The sequence below is a fragment of the Papaver somniferum genome, unplaced genomic scaffold (genome assembly GCF_003573695.1).
Source record: "Papaver somniferum cultivar HN1 unplaced genomic scaffold, ASM357369v1 unplaced-scaffold_46, whole genome shotgun sequence".
NCBI lineage: Eukaryota > Viridiplantae > Streptophyta > Magnoliopsida > Ranunculales > Papaveraceae > Papaver > Papaver somniferum.
Window position 1 is genome coordinate 296744 of NW_020647193.1, and position 21761 is coordinate 318504.

General features: G+C 36.7%; 1 protein-coding gene across 1 annotated transcript; it reads left to right on the forward strand.

The window, feature by feature from the left end:
* Window positions 1-4166: 4166 nt before the first annotated feature.
* Window positions 4167-10219, forward strand: LOC113342669 (shikimate O-hydroxycinnamoyltransferase-like). Its single transcript, XM_026587135.1, has 3 exons — window positions 4167-4274; window positions 8760-9194; window positions 9320-10219. Exons 1-3 carry the CDS (start codon window positions 4167-4169, stop codon window positions 10217-10219), a joined length of 1443 nt encoding a protein of 480 aa, XP_026442920.1.
* The last annotated feature ends 11542 nt before the right edge of the window (window positions 10220-21761 follow it).

Sequence of the window (21761 nt, forward strand, 5' to 3'; positions counted from 1 at the left end):
CGATATTTCATGCTCGTTAACACTGGTGATTTACATTCTTCGCTAATCCCTTTATTTATCTCGTCACTAGTACTTCGTAATCAACCTTCTGCATTGTTATATGCTTCACGGTACTTCACAGATGACTTGATCTCCTGCCAAACGAGTTGTCCTTGATCTTGATGTTATCTTCTCCTTTACGAGTAGTATTCGATAATTCTCTTGTCTTCACTGTTGAACACATCCGAGAGTATTTTCTGTATCTACATTTTGTCTTTTCTCTTTCCATTCGATTGTTTGAGATTGAAAAGAGAATTGTCTAGCGACATTATGATTTTGTCCTCTAAGAGAGTGAAAAACAAAGAATTTATTCTTGGTTTCCAAGTATATACTTGCCTTTGCTTTCTCCTTTGAAGTGATAGCAAATTGTGCGAAGGAATTGCTCAAAACAATAGTAAAAATTAAAGTATATATTTGTCTTTATTATTTTGTGGAATTTTGTAGTCATATTTTCATCCTTCTCAATTTCGAATTCTTCTGGGATTCCGAATTGATGTTATTTTTTGCAATTCATTCACTTTTTTTTGTTTTTTGTTTTTGTTTGTGGTTGTAAACTCACATTTTGGAAGATTGTTTTATGATATCTCTATTATTTCCTTGTCTCCTATGCATTATTCTCTTTTCATGATTCGAGGTTTTATTGCGCCTCCTAGTTAAGGTCTTATTTTGCCCCACCCCTTTTGTTTATTTCGGGGGATTTACTGTTTGGTCGACGAAATCTTTGGCGCCCATTGTTCTTGCGAACAATAGCCCATTGATCTCGTCTTATCATATCGTATTTTTGCCTCTGCATGATATTTTTTGTGACAATACGACAAGTCTAAATATTCCCATGAATAATAGTATCATGATATTGTCGTCTTTATGGTCGCTCAGCTCCCTATAAAAGAGCGTCGTCCTTTTATATTCCCCCTGACTGCCCCTTCAAGGAAGCGTACCCCTAACTGCTACAGTTGATCTCTTCATATCCGGTGTATTCCAACAACCAATTGTTTTCGTGACCTCTTATCCCTTCGCTGATATGGCTCATGGTTACGAGATCACATCCTAAGTGAGGTTTCTTTGAGGACCTAGTTTATCGTAGCCAGGACTTGCCAACCGGTATGGCCGAATACGCTCCAGATGTACAGGTCACCCGTAGCTCAACCGTGTACCTCCACGCCCTGATCGTATTTCTACACTCCTTACCGGAAACCATTAGGTTGTTTGCCAAACAATCTCCAGCGGACAGGTTTTATCATTTACCTGATTAATATCTTCTAGGAATTTACCAACTTGACGCGTGTTAGGCCTTACGTAGGTGTGCCTCTTACATATTATGCGAACTAGGGTGCACGCCAAAATTGGGTTCCTAGCCTCCCTAGGTAGAGGTATTAATTATTTGTTATTATTTGGGGTCTTATGCAGCCTCTAGTGAGGTCTTACTTGCCTGTTGAAGATGTCTTATTTTGCCCATTTTATTTTTCTTTATATTTGTGAGGTCTTACCAGCCCGTAATATGGGTCTTATAGTGCCTATTTTTTGCTTGTTGCTTGGAGAAAGATAATTTCATTATATATTCCGATCAGTGATTACATATTCTCTCTCTTTATTCGTAACAACTTCATTCATCACAGAACTTGAGGAAAATATTTCTTAATATAGTCTGGATTACATTGATCGTCTAGTTTGCGATTTTGCTTTGATCCTTCGCCATATATTGGGTTTCCTTCGTTATCCGTTCCTTTACCTTCACAGTCTATGAGTTCGTAATCCCCATTGCCCACTACTCTCTTTATGATATATGTCCCCTCCTGTGTCGGCTCTAGCTTTCCTCCTGATCGTTTATGATATGGCAGAATTTCTCGTAGTACCATCTCTTCAGGATCGAAGCTTCGTTCCTTAACCCTTTCATTATATTCTCGTGACAACCTTTGGTGGTAATTCACCATATGCTTCAACGCAGTTTCTCGGCTTACCTCCAAATCATATAGCTTCCCAAGGATCAAATCTGTATTCAGATTCTTGTCCCAAGATTTTCGCTTCGTTGTTGGGATAATTACTTCGGTAGATAACACTGCTTCCGTTCCATATGTTGGGCAGAAAGGTGACATTCCAGTGGTGGCTCTTCTCGTTGTCTTATATTCCCATATCACATTATGAATCTGTTCACACCATGATTTGTGATGCACATCCAGTTTTTTCTTCAAAATGTTCGCTATTGTTTTGTTTATCGCTTCCGCTTTCCAATTGCTTTGTGGGCAGAGGGAGGACTATCCTGACTGAACTTTGAATGCAGTGAATAACATCGCAATGTTCTTACCTTCAAACTGTTTTCCATTATCAGAAATAATTTGAATCCGAACCCCAAATCTGAAGATGATGTATTCGAAGATGAAGGAGAAGATTCGCTGTCACGACTATGTTGCAAAGCTTTTTCTTCTACCCATTTGGTGAAATAATTTGTTTCCACAATTAGGTATCTTCGTTGCTTCGATCCAGGTACAAAAGGTCCCACGATATCAATTCCCCACATTGCAAAGGGCCCTATACTTAATACTGAGTTAGACTCGTAGCCGGTGCACGGATTCGTTTCCGAAATCTTTTGAATTCTTCGCGGTAATTTTCTTCGCATCTTCATGCATGTGAGGTCAGAAGTATCCTTGCGCTTTAGTTTTGTGAGCCAGCGACCTCTTTCCACTATGATTTTCAGCATCCCCATAATATATTTCCTTTAAGATTTCCACCCCTTCTTCTTTCGATAAACATCTCAGTAGTGGGCCCAAAAATGATCTTCGTTATAATATCCCTTCTCGTAACTCATAATTTGTTTCTTTGCCTTTAATTTTGTTTGCTTGTAATCTGTCACGAGGTAGATCTTGGGTATGTGAGTCACATATTGCTTCACAAGTTGTAAGTACTTTTGCATAGTGGTGTCACTGGCGTTATAAGTTCCTTGAACTTGACGAACAACCAATTTTGAATCACTGGTCAGCCTGATGTCATCCAACTTCATCTCGATCGTTAACCTTAATGCATATATTACTCACTCATACCCCGTTTCGTTATTCATGTCACTGAATTCCAATCTGAAGTTGCACACTATTCTCGCACCACCTGGTGATGTGAACACAATACCGATGCCTTTGCCTTCGCATTTGCAGAACCATCAACGAATATCTCCCACCTTCACGGATGATTTTATTTAAATCTCTTGGATCGGTACGTTCTTAGTTTATATCCATCATTTCTTCCACGCCTTCGTATTCTTCTAGGGGAAACTCAGCTAGAAAATTTGTTATCACTTGGGATTTTGGCGAAGATAAAACTTTGTATTTACATTTGAATTGTTCGACTTGAGCATTCCATATTTCTAATCGCCCTACTCTCTTGGAGTTTTTCAAGACCGATTAAATCGGTGTTCTTGTTAAATCTTTATCTTGTGAGTCTGAAAGTAAATTGATACCTTCTGCGTTGCATAAACTAATGAATTGAATGTTTTGCTGATGTAATATATTGGTTTTTCTACTCCTTCATCTGAGCCAAGTAACATTGCACTAAGGGAATATGGGGTTGCTGGGAGATATACTAGTATATCTTCTCCCGATTCTTGATTCTGCAAAATTGATAGTTTTACGAAATGATATTTGATGTGCTGTAAATCTTGTTCACATTCTTGCGTCCATGCGAATTTTGTTCCTTTTTCAAGATGTTTAAAAAGTGTTTACACTTATCCAAGACCGAGAAATAAATCTTCCCAATGATGCTAACTGTCCATTTAATTTTTGTACATCTTTTAAAGTTGTTGGGGATGGCATGTCTAATTTGCCTGAACCTTTGCTGAATCTATTGTTATTCCCTCATTTGAGACTATGTGTCCCAGGAACTTTCCCAATGACACTCCAAAGATGCACTTCAATGGATTTATTTTATCTTATATTTTCGCACCTGATCAAAGATTTCCTTTAAATTTCTTACATGATCTTCAGATTCTTTACTTTTGACCAGCACATCGTCAACGTAAACTTCCAACGTGGTATGTACCCACTTTGCAAATAATTTTTCAAGTATACGTTGGTAAGTGGCTCCATCATTTCTTAATTCGAATGGCATGAGAGTATAACAATACAATCCTCTTGGGGAAAAATATGCTTTATGCTCTTTATCTTCCTCTGCTAACGATATTGGGTTGTATCTCGAGTACCCGTCCATCAGTGATAGCCTACGATAGCCTGATGCTAATTCTACCACATGAGGTATGTTTAGTAAAGGGTATCTATCTTTTGGGAAAGCTCTATTCAGATCGCCAAAATCAATGCAGATACGAATCCCCTTGTTCTTCTTAGGTACCACCGCCATATTTGTAATCCACTGTGGGTACTTTGCTGGCCTAATGATCCCAGATTCAATCATTTTTTGGAGCTCTGCCTCGATTTTCTCGTGATATGTGGTCGATATCTTACGAATTCGTTGCCTAGACGTTTTCGCTATTGCGCTGGTGTCAGAGTTTATGACGGTCTATCGAAGGATCAAAGCCAGGAATCTCATCAATACTCCATGCAAACACATCTCACTAATATATTAACAATTGTATTATGATATTTGCAGAATTCATGACTTCTTTTTCCTTGTGGGGGTTCCATTCCTAGATTAAAAGGAAATGGAATTTCTTCTGTCAGAATGATTGCTTCCCATATTTTTTCTACAGTCGTGTTGAGTCTCATAAGTTTTACATCTTCAAAAGCTGGAGCATTTGGTCTTCATTACCCATATCTTTGATCAGTTGAATAATTTTTTCTCTGATCATTTGAGTAGTTTCCACGTTGATCATTATATCCGCTTCTTTGCTCTTCATATCTCTTTCCTTGGATACTTTCTCCATAATATATATTCTTATATTCATGGTTAAACCATTCTTTATCCTTGCTTGACATGGCCACTTCTTTTGCTTGATTCGCTCCAGAGAATTCTCCTCACTCTACCGTAGAATCATTTTCAACTGCATTAGTTGCTCTTGGAAGAAGACATGAGTTACCATCCTTCGCATGGATTGTATTTCCTTTCAATTCCCTCAGCTTTTCTTTTAAAGGTGTATATTCTTCCTGGTACTCTCGTAACTCCTTCATTCGCAAAGTATCTTTTAATCTAAGTATTTGTGTATATAAAAGATCTGTAGTGAATAGAGCATCGATGAATGCACGAATGAAATTTCTTTCCTACACCCTTCCATCTAACTCGCCGCAGATTGGCCTCCATATCATTACTAGACTTCGCAGACTCTCATTAGTTCTTCGTTTCAAGTTAAATAGAGTCTCGATCCCAGGCTTTAGAATGTTATTTCTAATGTATGTTTCAAGGAATGTGCTCTGTAATTCTTCAAAATATGATATCGTTTCCTATGCCAATCTATAGAACCTTGCTAATGCTTTTGTTGTTAGACTCGCTGGAAAATATTTACACATAACCGCCTCATTTCTTCCCCATTGTAATAGTGAGAGCTTGTATTGCTTGAAATGTTGAACTGCGCTTTCTGTTCCACTGAAGATGCTTCCGATGGTAGGTAGGGTGCACCTCCCAGGGATTCTTTAATGTAAGATTTCGTATGTGAATGGTGATTTTCCCGCTTCTTCTATTGCTTCTGTCAGTTGCATTCTCCCTGCTCCTCATGAATTCATTAGTGCTCGCCTATGTTTGAGTTCATTAAACACTAGCACGACTTAAGTTCCCGTTTTCATCTTGTTGTGGCTTTCTATTTGCTTCTCTTTGAATTTCTTCTAATGCTCTTCGGAGATCTCGTTCTTCGTTGTCCTATCTATATATCCGTCTCCTTCTTTCCTCGCTTCCTTCATCATCTTCCCTTAAATGTGAATGCCTTTTTATCGAGTTATTCCTACTCGCCCGCGATTCCGAATCTCCAGTCCTTGATCGTGAGACCGTAATAGTCATTTGTTCATTGAGCCTATTGTTTTCTTGCGTTAGAGCAGCATTTTTTCATGCAAGTCTTATTTGATTTTCTACCATATATCCCTCTCATTATTTTTCTTACCGAAGCCTCTCAGTTAACTGCTCTACGGTCATGTTTTCCTCATCTATTATTTCTTCTCGTTTTTCGTGAGTTGTTTCATTCTCTTTTTCATAACGCCGTTCATCCTCCCTTTTGTTCATCACTGTGTTCCTCATGCTGGATGGGACTGTGATGCGGTGGTGGGTGGGCTCCTCTACTTCCTCTCATCTCCGATGTTTCTCCAACCTATGTTCTCCTTTTCCTCATTTATTCAATACGCTTGATTTTCCGTGCTGCTATCACATGATGAGCCCTTGTTGCTACTCTATCCATTCATATCTCTAAGTATTGTTATTTAACTGATCTATGAACAGTAACACTATTAATACCAAACCGCTTCTCTGACTTGATTATAACAAGCTTTTGTAAAAAGAACCTTGAAATCCAAATCTATGAAGCTTAAAATGCTATAACAAAACTGACGGTGAAGACTCAATTGAGGTTATTATGATAATTTAAAACTTCTTTGTCTCAAAACTTTAACACGATTTGGAAATGAATATAATCACCAGACACACAAAATATGATAAGATTTCTGATGTATTTCATATCTTAAAGATCCAAGAGATAAAGATTCTTAAACTTAAAACTTGAGATGATATGTATATGAAACAGATTTTGTGAAAAACGATGAATACCAATAAAAGATTAGATTTCTAGGTGAGGGTAAACCCTCTTACTCCTCCAAGCTGTATTCTAGCGCCAAAATGTAACTGTTGAAAATCCAACAGTACACCCAAAATCTCTAAAATGATATGAAGCGATGACATGATATTGAAATTAAAGAGAAACAAAAAAAGTTTACTGAAAGTATCAATTATTTTCTCAAGTATACAACCCAAACCCTAACTGGATCTCTCAAGAACAACCTTCTCTATCTGACTCACTCTAATCACAAATTACATAACCCCCTCTACAATGCCTTAAAGTTCCTTTATATAGACACTCAATATAGTGAAGTACAACTCATATTTTACTTCGCTAATACTCACACGATTCACATGACTCTCCTTTTACTTCGCAACTTCAATTTTCATTACAATAATTACTTATATTTCGGAGATAACCATGACGGCTTGTTTGCACAGTTGTCCATATTTCTTGCACAACAATTTATCTTCGTTGGATATTACTTCTTTTCGCTTCGATATTTCATGCTCGTTCACACTGCTGATTTACATTCTTCGCCAATCCCTTCATTTATCTCGTCACTGATACTTCGTAGTCAACCTTCTTCATTGTTATATGCTTCGCGATATTTCACAGATTGCTTGACTTCCTATCAAACGAGTTGTCATTGATCTTGATGTTATCATCTCCTTTACGAGTATTATTCGATAATTCTGTTGTCTTCGCTGTTGAACACATACGAGAGTATTTTCTTTATCTACACAATGGATGTCTATAATCTCTGATCGTTATTTCATTCACAAGCATTACCTTCGAAGCCGCTGTCTTAATATTTCTGGATTTGTCTTGAGCAAAGATTATTCAAACATGACATGCCGCGAATATGATTATATATGCATGGATAGAAATGTGACTAAAACTTACGTCCCTTTTAGAACCCTTTTAGAAATATGACTAGTACTTAAGTCCCTTTTCCCGAAGGATTATTGGATCTTTTAATAACGGGGTTCTCCTTTGTAGTAATTGGGAGACTACGTGTGCAGGCAACATGTATCTGATTATTATAATTCATTCACCAAACAATACAAAATCTTTCCTCGATCTATCCTGTTTCCGTTGCAATACAGAATCTTGCCTCGATCTATCGCGTTTCCCTTGCAATTTCATACTTTTTGTTGCAAGTTAATAATACCTATTTATTCTATCGAACCCAAATACTTGTACCTCTCACAGTTATTCACGTGTCTTAACACATGCAATTTCTTCAGATCTTAACACATGCAATTTCTTCAGATCGATCAGTTGTATATATTCACATGTGTTTGGAATTGAAATTCTAAACTAGCCATTTTAAAGGTAGATGGGTCCACAATATTGTTACTGGGTTAATAATTTACGTATCCATTTGTTTCTGCATGGTGTTAAAGGTTGATAGCATGTACAGGGCAAATGTTAAGAATCAGACAACCCAATAATTAGGAGCAAAACATAACATTGATTACCATCACAACCAGTAATTAATACCATTAATTTTGATATTAATACTATGATCATTGTGTTTTATGACAGTTGGGGAAGATTTTCAGAGTGTCATTAATGCAAAGATTCTTTTAATTAATTTGTTCATATTTCTAGCTATACAAGAGAACCATAATATCTAGGTGGGAAGAGATGGAATATACAATGTTTTTAACATTATTGAGAGTTTGTGAAAGTATTCCGAGCAAGTAAAGAAAGAGTAGAACTTAAGTTCATTTTTTCAAGCTGCAGAGAGATAATAAAAAAACTGTTCAACTATTTTATCCCGTAGGGTTTCTGAGTTAAGTTTGTTGCAAGTAAAATCAAAAGGTATAGTTGCGAAATACCTTAAAAAGTGAGATTGATTACGCGACGGATCTGTTTGAAATTCATTTTGTATAAGTTTTTTTTCTTGAATTTCTTGTGTTGTTACGGATCTAGTTATAGGCATATATATCTTGTTTCTCCCTCAATTTATAATTTTCTGAATTCTGACTAATCTTCTTAACCCTATTTCTTATGCGTGAAGGTGCATTTCTTGCCGATCGTTATGTTGAAAGTTACAGTGAAAGAATCATCTGTTGTTAAACCGGCAGAAGAAACACCAAAAGTGTGTCTGTTGACGTCAAATATTGACCAACTGTCACCAATACACGTACAAACTGTGTCCTTTTATAGGCGTCCAGCAGCATCAACCGACGATTTCTTTAATTCAACTGTAGTGAAGGATGGTTTAAGCAAAGTTCTCGTTACTTACTACCCAATCGCTGGGAGATTGAAGAGAAATGAATCCGGGAGAGCTGAAATCGATTGCACCGGTGATGGTGTAATTTTTATAGAGGCAGAAACAGATTCACTTATCGAAGACCTCGGGGATTTCACTCCTAATGAAAAACTTATGCCTCTCAGTCCTAATCTTGATTATAGCAAGGACATTTCTGTGTATCCACCTCTTTTGGTTCAGGTAAATCACCTGTTCTGATTTATCAAGTTTTGACTAAGAATTTTTTAGATTTAACTCACAAAACAAATTATGCAAAATAATTTCTCTCCCACTGGTCGAGTCACTAAAGTCCCTGGTTAATACAGGTAACGCGTTTCAAGTGCGGTGGTGTTTGTCTAAGTACATCAATCATCCATATAGTAGTGGGTGGAGTCTGCGGATTTAACTTCATCAATGCCTGGTCCGGTTTATGTCGAGGAGTAAACAATATGAAATCTGTCCCGTTCTTTGATCGAACCGTATTACGAGCTCGTGACCCGCCGATAGTATCATTCCCACATATTGAACATAATAAACCAACTTCTATGAACATACCACCGTTATCAAAACCTAAAATTGCAATTTCCAAACTCAATATCTCAACCATGCAGGCCACTCTACTGAAATACAAATGCAATAAGGGCGAGTTTCGGTTCAGTACGTACGAAGTCATTGCAGGGCACATATGGCGTTGTGCATGCAAAGCCCGTGAACTCAAAGACGATCAAGAAACCGTAATATCAATCCCTTTAGATTGCCGTTCACGTTCAATTCCTCCTCTGCCGGATGGTTATTTCGGGAACGCCATATTCGATTTAGCACCAAAAGCAATTTCAGGTGATATTGTCTCAAAACCATTAAGTTATGCTGTCAATATTATACACGAGACAATAAAGACGTCGGGAAACAATGAGTATTTAAGGTCAGCCCTTGATTATCTGGAACTACACCCAGATATCTCTATCCTCAAGGGAGGAGGTCCTCAGAGCTGCATCATTAGAAACGTCAGCTGGCTTAAAATGCCAATATATGGAGATGATTTTGGTTGGGGACAACCACTTTATGTGGGTCTAGGTACGGTTGGTTTAGCGGGTCTATCTCTTTTGGCTCCAAAACCACCTTGTAGTGACGGTGGCTTTTCGTTAATTATTTCTTTGGAGTCTGATTATCATATGAATCTTTTTACTGAATACTTTTACGAAGATTGTAATTTGTCCAAATTGTGATAAGAAAAATAAGTGTTGTAAACTATTTAGTTTGGATTTTTTTGTCTGCATTTTTTGCGTACAGCAACTTGACTAGTTGGGGAATAACCACCCAAAAAACCGGCGGGATCAGGACTCGCCTTCTGTATCAGCTGACTCCATCTCGTGTATTAGATTACACTGAGAAACGTCTGAGTACTAGTCTTGTAGTACTAGTCTTGTAGTTGCGGGAAAACCTACAACCACATCCCAATGTATCTAAACAATAACCTAAGTAATCATAATGAATTCTTTTATTAATTATCAAGATTTATAATTGGATACAAAGGATTACAATGACTCTACTTGCTCTCCAAATAAACTTTCTCTCTCCTAGGTTCTTGTCTCACTCACACTAAAAGATCTCTCCCTCTATGTGATGACTTCTTTCCTTTATATAGGAGTCCTCATAGTGGATGACAGCTAAGAGACCCACTATTTTCGGAATCACGGTGTGTTGCATTCGCTCATGTATACTCACTCATTCTCGCACAGCTTATACTTCTCATAGATCATCACACTTTACTCGTGACTTTGATGACATCATCCAATACGTCACTTCAACTTTACCATGTGCGATAGTCCTCGCTTACATCAGATAATCCTTACTTCGCATACTTATTGATATGTGCGATATTTCATTCCTACATTTTGCCTCTTCTCATTTCGCTTACATTGTGAAGTGAGCGATATGAGAAATTTTCATCCTATAATATCGCATGTTTTCGTATTCTATCTTGCCGACATTCCTCCAGAATTCCAGTTTTCTTTAATTACGCGTGTGTTTTTAACCACTTGTTATCTGACACGTCCTTTTAACCGCCTGTGTTTATCCGTTCTATAGTTGCAGGAAATCCCACAACACATCCCTTGTATTATCATGACTATAATTTCTAGATCTAAACTTATTTGATATGAAAATAAAGATAAAGATAATGAAAATAGAAAATAAGACACAAGATTTACGTGGTTCGATCAATTTGATCTACATCCACGGGGTTAGATTTCACTATGATCATTGAATTATATATGAATTACGTTGAGATTCCATTAATGAGTATTTGGAGCTCTCTCTCTCTCTGGTTTTTGGGGAAGAATAAGAAGATAATAATAATACAAGTTACTTTTCTCTCTCCTACCTTTCTCTTTATATAGGATGCTACCTAGTGGATGACAGCTCATATACAGCTAAGATTTCCCCTAATTTCGGATATGGCTTGCGATGATATCGCAAGCTTACAAATGTTAATTTCGCAGATATTCTAATCTTCGCAAAGTTATTACATTTTTCTTATGTTTATGCTAATATCACCTATTGTGTCGTTTTTCAAAGTGCTCTGCGACATTTTTGTATTGCGTTGTTAAGAATTTCCCGAGCGTATCGTTGTCGCGAAATTCTGATCCTACATCTTGCCTCTTTTTTCTTGAATATTTCTTGAAGAGCGATCTTCAAGAAAAAATCCATTCTTGTAGTTATTGGAGAGAGATGTGTGTTATTGGAGTAGTCTTTGATCTTTGTTGATGAAGGAACGAGCGAAAGAATAATGGATTTGAAAAGTACGTACTTGTCTCTATTCTTTTGTGAAGTTCCGGAGCGTTGCGAAGTAAATAAGAAGTATCATCTCTTAAAATATGCGAAGTATGAAGTATCCTTGAAGAAGTATAAGAAGCACTCAATCCTCGAAATATATAAGAAGTATGAAGTATCCTTTGAGAAGTATAACAAGTACTTAATCCTCGAAATATAAGAAGTATCCGTCCTTGAATGAGAATAATAAGTATTGCCTCTATTCATGCGAAATTATTACTCCATTTTTGGTGATTCTTGCCGAGAAGATAAAGAACATAAAATGTTTTCTTGGTAATCCATAGTTGCCTCTGTTCTTTATCTATGAGGGTAGAATCCTTGAGAAAATGTTGAATGTGTGAATTGTTTCTTCATTCTTATCTTGCCTCTGTCTCATGTTTTGTGCTCATGCGATAGTATAATCTCTTCAAGTTGCTTATAATTGTGCGAGATAATTAAGAGAGATAATCACATCATTCGGAAGAATCATATTCTGCGAAATTCTGAATCATTCTGTGAAGTTCTGAATAATCTTGTGAAATTCTTGAATAATCCTGTGAAATTCTAAATAATCCTGAATAATTCTGCTAAATTCTGCGATAATATTGCGAAATTCTGCAATATTATTCTGTACAGTTTTGTAAAGTACTTATGCGAATATAATGCTTACGTGATGATTATGTTATGAAATGTGTATGCGATGTTTATGCCATGAAATGCTTATGCAATGCTTTTATGATGCGAGTATGATGCTTGTATGATGAGAATGCTTATCTATTGCAATGTATAGTTAATGTTTGTGTTACTTAGCTCATTTTGCACGCTAAAATTGATGTATCTTTAAATTGCCTCCATTCTCCATTTCTCTGGCTTTTTCTTTAGTATATGCATTCTTCTTCGTGTAGTTATTGTTCAAGTTCTTACTTGTTTTTCATCTTCCCTCTTTCCTGCACTATTAGTATCTCATAACAGTATGATCATAATATCAAGTCTGCGACATTTTCGCTGCCTCAGTTTATTTTCCATGTACATATTCGCAAGCTTGATTGCTTACATATAATCATTCTCGCAAGCTTACTTTCTTACTCATTTTCTTATGTGGTCTTATTTTGCCTTCCTAGTTAAAGGTCTTATTTTTCCACCTCTTCTCATTGCGACAAAATCGCAGGACGTCTTTGCACTTTCATGCAAAAACCCATTGATCTTGCCTTAACTTTTTCTTTTGTATTATTGCCTCTTCAGGATTGTCGCACAAATATGACAAGCCTTAATACCCTTGCGAGTAAAAAGCCTCATGACATTTGCTTCTTAAGACACTTATCATCTCCCTAATGGAGGGTGCCGCCCTTATCTCCCCCCTGGTTTCCACTTCAAGGAGGCGTACTTCTACCATACAAGGTTAGCTCCTCCCTCCAGTCTTAACAACAACCAGTTGTTTTCGCAGCCTCTTATACCTTTTACCTATAGGGCTTATGGTTACGAGACTGCACCCTAAGTGGGTTTTTATTCGGGCCGAGTGCAGTATAAGCCAAGACTTGTCAAGAATGGCAAGGTACGCTCCAGACGCTCCTGGCACTCTTGACTCAACCGTGTACCTCGGCGCCTTGATCAGATTCCACACTCCTTGAGAGAGTCCTTATTATCTTAGTCGCCCAACCTAAGTCATATGCTTAAGCTGAGAATCCAAGGTGCCTCTCCCGGATGGGCTTTATTGACCACAAATCTCCATGACTCAGGTTCCAGGGGCGGTGTAACCTTTTCCCTGAGTCATGCTACAGCTACTCCCTTCTATAACGTACTTTAGGTCTTATATTTTCCTCTTGCGAAATTTTATTCGCGAACTAGGGTGTACGCCATAAAGGTTCGCCCCATTCTAATCTTAGATTTTTATGGATCTTAGATTTTCTCTTGCGAAATTTTCGCGTTTCTTTGTTCTTTCATTCATTCTTTCATTTCTGTCATTTCTTTCATCCACTCTTTTATTCTCATAATATCATATAATTTGAAGCAAAGTAAATATTCAAGAGAAATTCTAATACATTATAATTCTGAAATCTTTGTAATTGTGAAATCTTTGGAATTCTGTGATTGTTTCGCATTTTGTAAATCAAATCAAAAATCTTTTTATTCTCTGCAAAAGAAATATTATAGAGAAACATATAAATTGAATTTTCTCAGTTTTCTGTAATTTTGAAATCTAGCAATCTTTGTAATTTTGAAGTCTTTGTAATCTTGAAATCTTAGTAATCTTTATAATCTTTGAGATATTGAAATCTTTGTAATCGTGCGATTGAATCGCTTTTTGTAAATCAAATCAAAAATCTTTTTATTCGTTCTTAGTATAAAGTTAAATGTTCAAGGAAGTGGTACTTATCTTTCATGTGAGTCGTTGTTGTTGTCAAATAAGTGAATAAATGCCTTGAAACGTATGAATTTCGCGCAGCAGAAAGAAGAGTGAGAAGTGAGACTTAAACCCTTGACCTGCTTCTTGGATTTTCTCGCACCATACCAACTGTGCTAAGCCTCTCTTGCGAAGTAATCAAATTCCAACTGTGTGAGAGACAATTCTGTATAAATTTCGCGTAACAAAAATAAGCATGCGAAAAGAAAGAATTGATCCCGCCACCTGCTGCTTGCATTCATGCTTCCTGACCAACTGTGCAAGCTTCTTCTTTGCGAAACATCTCTGCGAAATTATCATCAACTCTCTTCTGTGTGAAATAATCAAAGAAATATATGTGCGAAAAAATACACAGGTGTTGGGACTTGATCACACGACCATGAACGTATTAACTTCGCAGATGACCAATTGTGATTCCTCTTGTTTGCGAAATAATGAAACAATATTCGGAAATTATCATTTTTTCGCTGTCTGTAAAAAAGAAGAAAACTATGTTCGCAGGCGAATTCGAACTTGCGCCCACGAACGCACATACTGCTCTCTGGACCAATTTTGCAAGAACCTCTCTGCGAAATTAACACATAACTTTTTTCCTTATTATTTTATTCTCCCATGCAAATGAGAAGAAAATGAAAAATATGTGTCTCTGCAAATTCGAACCCGAGACCTATTTGTTGTTCGCTCAGCCTTGAACCATCTGTGCGAATATCTGTTTGTGACAGAAATTATAGCGCCTGCCTCTTATCTTATCTTCTTCTTTCCCTTGTTTCTTCTCCTAAACATGAAAATCTTCCACTGAAACTTCCATTTTTTCCTTAAATTTCACCACAACAACTAATTTTCTCTCTCACTCTTTTCATGTCTTTGAATTGTTGATGATGTTTACTCCCTGAAAGTGTGATTTCTTCCATGAAATTTCCACTTTTGAACTTAAACTTTGTAGATCTAGAAAAATATGAATAGTAGCTAATCTTCATGAAATTTTTTTGAACCAACAAGCTACAGGAGGGATAAATCCTTTACTCCTCCCTGTTTCTAGCGCCAAAAATGTAGTTGCAGGAAATCCCACAACACACCCCTTGTATTATCATGACTATAATTTCTAGATCTAAACTTATTTGATATGAAAATAAAGATAAAGATAATGAAAATAGAAAATAAGACACAAGATTTACGTGGTTCGATCAATTTGATCTACATCCACGGGGTTAGGTTTCACTATGATCATTGAATTATATATGAATTACGTTGAGATTCCATTAATGAGTATTTGGAGCTCTCTCTCTGGTTTTTGGGGAAGAATAAGAAGATAATAATAATACAAGTTACATTTCTCTCTCCTACCTTTCTCTTTATATAGGATGCTACCTAGTGGATGACAGCTCATATACAGCTAAGATTTCCCCTAATTTCGGATCTGGCTTGCGATGATATCGCAAGCTTACAAATGTTAATTTCGCAGATCTTCTAATCTTCGCAAAGTTATTACATTTTTCTTATGTTTAAGATAATATCACCTATTGTGTCGTTTCTCAAAGTGCTCCGCGACATTTTTGTATTACATTGTTAAGAATTTCGCGAGCGTATCATTGTCGCGAAATTCTGATCCTACACGTTCATCTCGCATTAATGAAATGGAATCTTGAAAAATGGGACAAACTTTTCCTTATATATCTTCTTCTTTCGTCTTCTTCTTTCTACTTTCTTGTTTCATCTTCTCTACTACTGCTTTCACTGATCTTGATTTTGGCAAAACTAAAACTTATTTCACCAAATAACTTACTTCTTTTATTCATCTTCATTCCCATTCTAAAAATGGCTCCTGCTCGTAAGAAGATGAAGACATAATTCAACAGGTTAAAGGACGAACTCCATTCGAGGGGTTACTCACTTTCTCTTCCTTCATCATCTAACTATTCATCCAAACTCAATCTTGATTTGATCAACTCCGAACAATGGAACAATCAAAAAGTTATTGTTTCATTGGGACAACTTTCTATTCTTCCAATTCCCTTGTTCAACCCATAAATTCCCCTATTCTATGAAATTCTTGCTGATGATCGATTCGCACGGAGAATATTCCAACTAAGTGGTGATGCGATCAGAATAACATTGGAATATTCTCGTCACGCAGCTGGTTTAGAGACCTCTTATCCTTATGAGGTGCGAAACGAATCGCATCGTGATAAGGTCATCGACTCTACCGAATATACTCTTGATAACTTCTTCAAAAATTACTATGATGCAATTATGAAAATTAATTCAACTAATTGGGTCATTCGCTTAAGAAGAAAAGATGGTATCGCTGAAGATAATAAGATCATGCGAGATGTTGATTGGAATGACAAATCTAACAGTTCTGCTCGCAGATCTAATGACTCAAGCTGGATTAATTGCCCTGTCATTCTAGAGGGTCCTTATATTTCTGGTAAAGCTGAGGATGGCTCTGATATTCCTCTTCCCAAAAGGTTTTCTTCTTACCAACCTTGGAAATTTGTACTTTCCGAAGATGAGATAAAGAAAGTGGTATGGGAGCTTCGCATAAATGTTCTCAATCTCGCATAACTTCCTTCCAATTTCTTATTTTCCCGTATTTTTCTTATTTGCAGGCTGCTAAGAGGGCCAAGACTTCACACAATGCATCAGCTTCGCAGAATAATAAAGTAAGAAATATTATGTTTAACTTTAACAATATTGTTGCCTCTATTTCTTATCTTGATTATTCGTGTAGGTGAAACCTTTGTGTGATAAGACTTCAGGTAAATGTAAGAATATTGCTAAAAGGCCTACGTCTAAGTCTTCGTCAAAAACGACATCTTAAATGGATGATCTCTCCAGGAAGCGTAAAATAAACGATTCTTCTTCAAGTTCGGAGTTTAGTGAGGTCGACATTCTTGCTCCTGAGGATTCATCAGTTTATTCCTCTTTGAAAGAGTTATCCAATCTTTTGGATGGAGATCTTTTGAATGTTGTATACAATAAAGAATTGAATCGTTCCTTTGGAATGGTCTCTAAAATATGCGATGTTCCTACTTTAGATGATCCATCTCTTCGTGGAGCTTCCTCTGCGATAAATCCAAACCTCCAATTCACAATCGGTTCTTTGGTAATAGTTGCAACTTTACCTTTTGTTTTTTCTTTAGTCTTGCTTTATTCCTAACTGTAATACTTCCTTTCGTTCTCGCAGGGAGCCCGTTTATCTTATGTAATCTCCTCAGACTACCAAAGGAGACTTATTAAGCTTGAGAAAGAAAATGCTAAGCTTAAAACTGAGAATTCGACCAATTCTGAGTTGATTCGCAGAACCCGAGAAAGAAATGATGAACTCATTGGTATGTAGCCTTTACTTTCCTTGTTCTTCTATTTTTATGCGATAATTCACATTTCTTATTTTGTTATATTCGTAGACCTGTATAATCTTTCGGATGAGGCTTCCAAACTCCCTGATGATGAAACCCTTTCAGAACATATTAATTCTTCTTTAAATAACTATCCCCACCAAGGATTTGAAAATCTGAGTTCGGAATAATTAAGACCGAAATATGCTGCTCTTAGAAAAATCCATAGATCTTTATTGACTTCATTTAATAACTTTAAACATCGTCTTCATGAGAGCCAAGAAAAAGTCAATTTTTGGAAACGAAGAAGAATAAGCTTATTAATGAGAAAGATGAGATTGATCTTAAGGGTGCGAAAGCACTAGAAAAATTCCAAGAATCCATTATTGAGGTTCAAAAAGAACGTGATTTAGCTTTGAGCGAAAAGAACATACTTGTCGAAGAAAGAAATTTAATTCGCTGTCAGCTTCTCATAGAAAGCGAAGCTGAATTTAGTTGGGTTGCTAGGGTTCTAAATAATGCTAGAAAGGATTTAGCTATAAACGTGAGTCTTCAAGCTGAGCATTCCGCACTGGTTAAAGACATTGTTTCCAACTATGAAGGTCAAATGTTGCTCTTTAATACTTATCTTTTCTTTGAAAATAACATCTTTTTTTTTTCTGTGTCCTAACCTGCTTATTCATATTTCGCAAACAAGGAGAAGGATCATCTTTAGAAGATTAAAGAATTAGAAACTTGCTTAGCTTCTAAAGAGAAAGATTTATCTGCCCGCAACTCCAAGTAGCGGCAATTGAAGAAGAATTTCACCATCATGGTTTCAAACAATAGTAATGATGCTAATCGTGCTCGCGAAGTTGCTGTTAATAAAGTCTGCGCTGAGAATAACATTCCTCTTACAAAATATAAATTTCCAGAAATCCCTGACAATGAACATATTTCTGATATTTCGGACAGTGAGGGAGAATCTGAAGAAGAAATAAGCGGTTCTGAGGCTTAGCGAGACGAAGAAAATGAAGATTAATCATTTTCATTTGTTGTAAATTCTTTGCCTCCTGAATATTTTCATGTAATCTTAAAAACATGCACCTTTTGAGCATAAATTTTCACTCCTTTAATATAAATTCCCTTTGTTCGCATTCGCGTCCAAAATATCATTCTCTCGCATGTGTATGAGTCTATCAAATGGGTCAAATAACATTCCCTTTGCATTCCCATTCTTACCTCTGTTAATTGACACATCTTGATAGACTTAGTATGAGTAGTTTATTTTATAGTTCTTCATGCATTTGGTGTGAATGATTTCGCAGTACTCTTTTTTCTCTGCGAGTTACATCAAAACAAAATTAGTTTAAAATTTTATGTTTCTCTCAAGGTCTTATTTTGCCTTCCTATGTAAAGGTCTTATCTTGCCTTAATTCTGTGCGATGAGATCGCAGGAGGTCTTTACACTTAAGTGTATCGACCCATTGATCTCGTCTTATCTTATTTTATTTTTTTTGTAATATTACCTCTTTAGGTTTTGTAATATGGACGACACCCTCCATAAATATCCCTAATGGAGGGTGTCGTCCTTATATTCCCCATGGTTGCCCCTTCAAGGAAGCTTACATCTACCGGGTTAATGTTATGGATCTTCCTATCCGGTAATCCAACAACCAGTTGATTTCGCAGTCTCACATCCCACTACCGATGAGGTTTATGGTTGCGAGACCGCACCCTAAGTGGGGTATCTTCGGACTGAGTGCATCATAGTCAGGACTTGTCAAGAGTGGGAAGGTACGCTCCAGACGCCCCGGGCACTCTTGACTCAACCGTGTACCACGGCGCCCTGATCGAGTTTCTGCACTCCTTGGGAGAGACTTTCTCACCTTAGTCTCTCATTTAAGTTTAGTATCTTAGACTGAAAATTTAAGGTACCTCTCCCGGATGGGCATTTTCGTTTATTCTCACCCCAAATCTCCATAACTCAAGTTCCAGGGTCGGTATAACTTTCCCTTGAGTCATGATTTCTAGGTTTCTCCGACTATGATGTGCGATAGGTCTTACTTTTTGCCTCTTGCATGTATTTGAACTAGGTTGCACGCCACATTCGGATTCCTAGTCTATCTTGATAAAAATTATCATTTCTGGTGCCTTTTATTCAGGTGGTATTATAAAGATTTTATCTTTTCTTGACACTGTGTCACTTCATGAAATTAGAATTTGTCATTCCACTTTCAATTTTTGAGTTTATACAACTCTAGTACATAAATTTCTTATTAACTTGTTTCTCATAAAGAAAGACGTGTGCATTCCCCATATTACTCACTTATCCCCTTCATTTTTTGTATCTCCTTAAGATTGCAGATGCTTTTCAAAATATTATTTAGTATAACCCTTTCACTGATCGCTATTCGCAGAAAACCCTGCTTCAGTATTCTGCTTATCTGTTTGTCCAACTTGATATACTGCATCCACCATTAAACTCTCAACTCTTTGACTATCTGCAGCATGCTTTTTCCAATTCCTTCGTTTACTCTCTCTTTCTTCGCACTTATCAATGTCAATTTCTTGACAATTTCTACTTTCAATTGTATCTCCTCTTATAATACCAACACCCTGGGGTAAAGGAAATTTTATGCACTGGTGAAATGTCGAAGCCACACCCAAGATACTATACTGCCATGGTCTTCCAATCAGAGCGTTATAGGGTAATTCGACATCCACAACACAGAATACAATTTCTGTTGGCATATTCTGAAGAAGAATCCTCATCGTTACCTCGCCTTTTGGTTTGTTCGCAGTTCCATTGAAGCCATAAATTTTATACGTTGAAGGAATCAATTTTATGTAGGATAAAAGAGAATATCGTCATAGCTTCCGGGATCTATATGTATTATAGTTAGTCCCCAAGTGTTTGCTTCATCTTCCTCATCATCTTCTACCTTTGCAGGAAAACCTACAACCACACCCCAATGTATCTAAACAATAACCTAAGTAATCATAATGAATTATTTTATTATTTATCAAGGTTTATAATTGGATACAAAGGATTACAATGACTTTGCTTGCTCTCCATATAAACTTTCTCTCTCCTAGTTTCTTGTCTCACTCACATTAAAAGATCTCTGCGTATATGTGATGACTTCTTTCCTTTATATAGAATTCCTCATAGTGGATGACAGCTAAGAGACCCACTATATTCGGAATCATTGTGCGTTACATTCGCTCATGTATACTCACTCATTCTCGCACAGCTTATACTTTGCATAGATCATCACACTTTACTCGTGACTTTGCTGGCATCATCCAATACGTCACTTCAACTTTACCATGTGAGATAGTCCTCGCTTACATCAGATAATCCTTACTTCGCATACTTATTGATATGTGCGATATTTCATTCATATAAGTCTGGTTATGTCCGCCACCATTATTCTCTGGCGTTGCTATTTTTGTGTGGGAAGATTGAGAATTTTCAAGTCATTGTAACGTGAAAAATATAAGTATTCTTCCCATGTAAACGTCTGAGTACTAGTCTGGTTATCTCCGCCAAGGAGATAAAACGTTTTCCGTTGTTAATGAAAGATCAAATTGACTCGGTTCCCAGTATCCTCTGAAATACAGTGCATTTGCAGATACAAATTCAAACGTTTACATTGGCTTCTTCACAGGCAGCAATATAATCCTCCTGACAGCCTTCAATAAGTATTTTGTCATTTTGTTTTTCGTTCCAATTGAACTGCCAATTTTGCAGAGAGATTTAGCTACAACTTCGAATGGGTTCAACTGGCTATGAAATCTCGATTATTTTGTTTTTGTTCCATGGATTAATTAGAATTTATATCTGAAGTTGTCTATGAAATCTCAAAATTGTCTCAACTTGATTGCATTTAACATGTTAACAAAAATAATCATAAAAACTACTATCACTTTGCATTGCTAGCTAAACTGTTCAAAACAATGCATTCCAACTTTTAGAAACTCAAAATTAAAGAATTGAAATAAACTTGCACAATAAAGTGTTAGACGTGGAGGTTATGGAGGCGAATCATCTGGAATGTGAATGTACCTCGCGGAGTTTTCTCCAAGATCTTCCAATGAAACAAAACTATTCATGTGGGGAATTGCTTGAGCATCCACCTCATATGGATGATACTTATCAACCCACAGATTCTTAAAAGTGAGAGTATTAGGATCATAACAAATAAGTGCTTTATAGGGCCCAGTTTACCATCC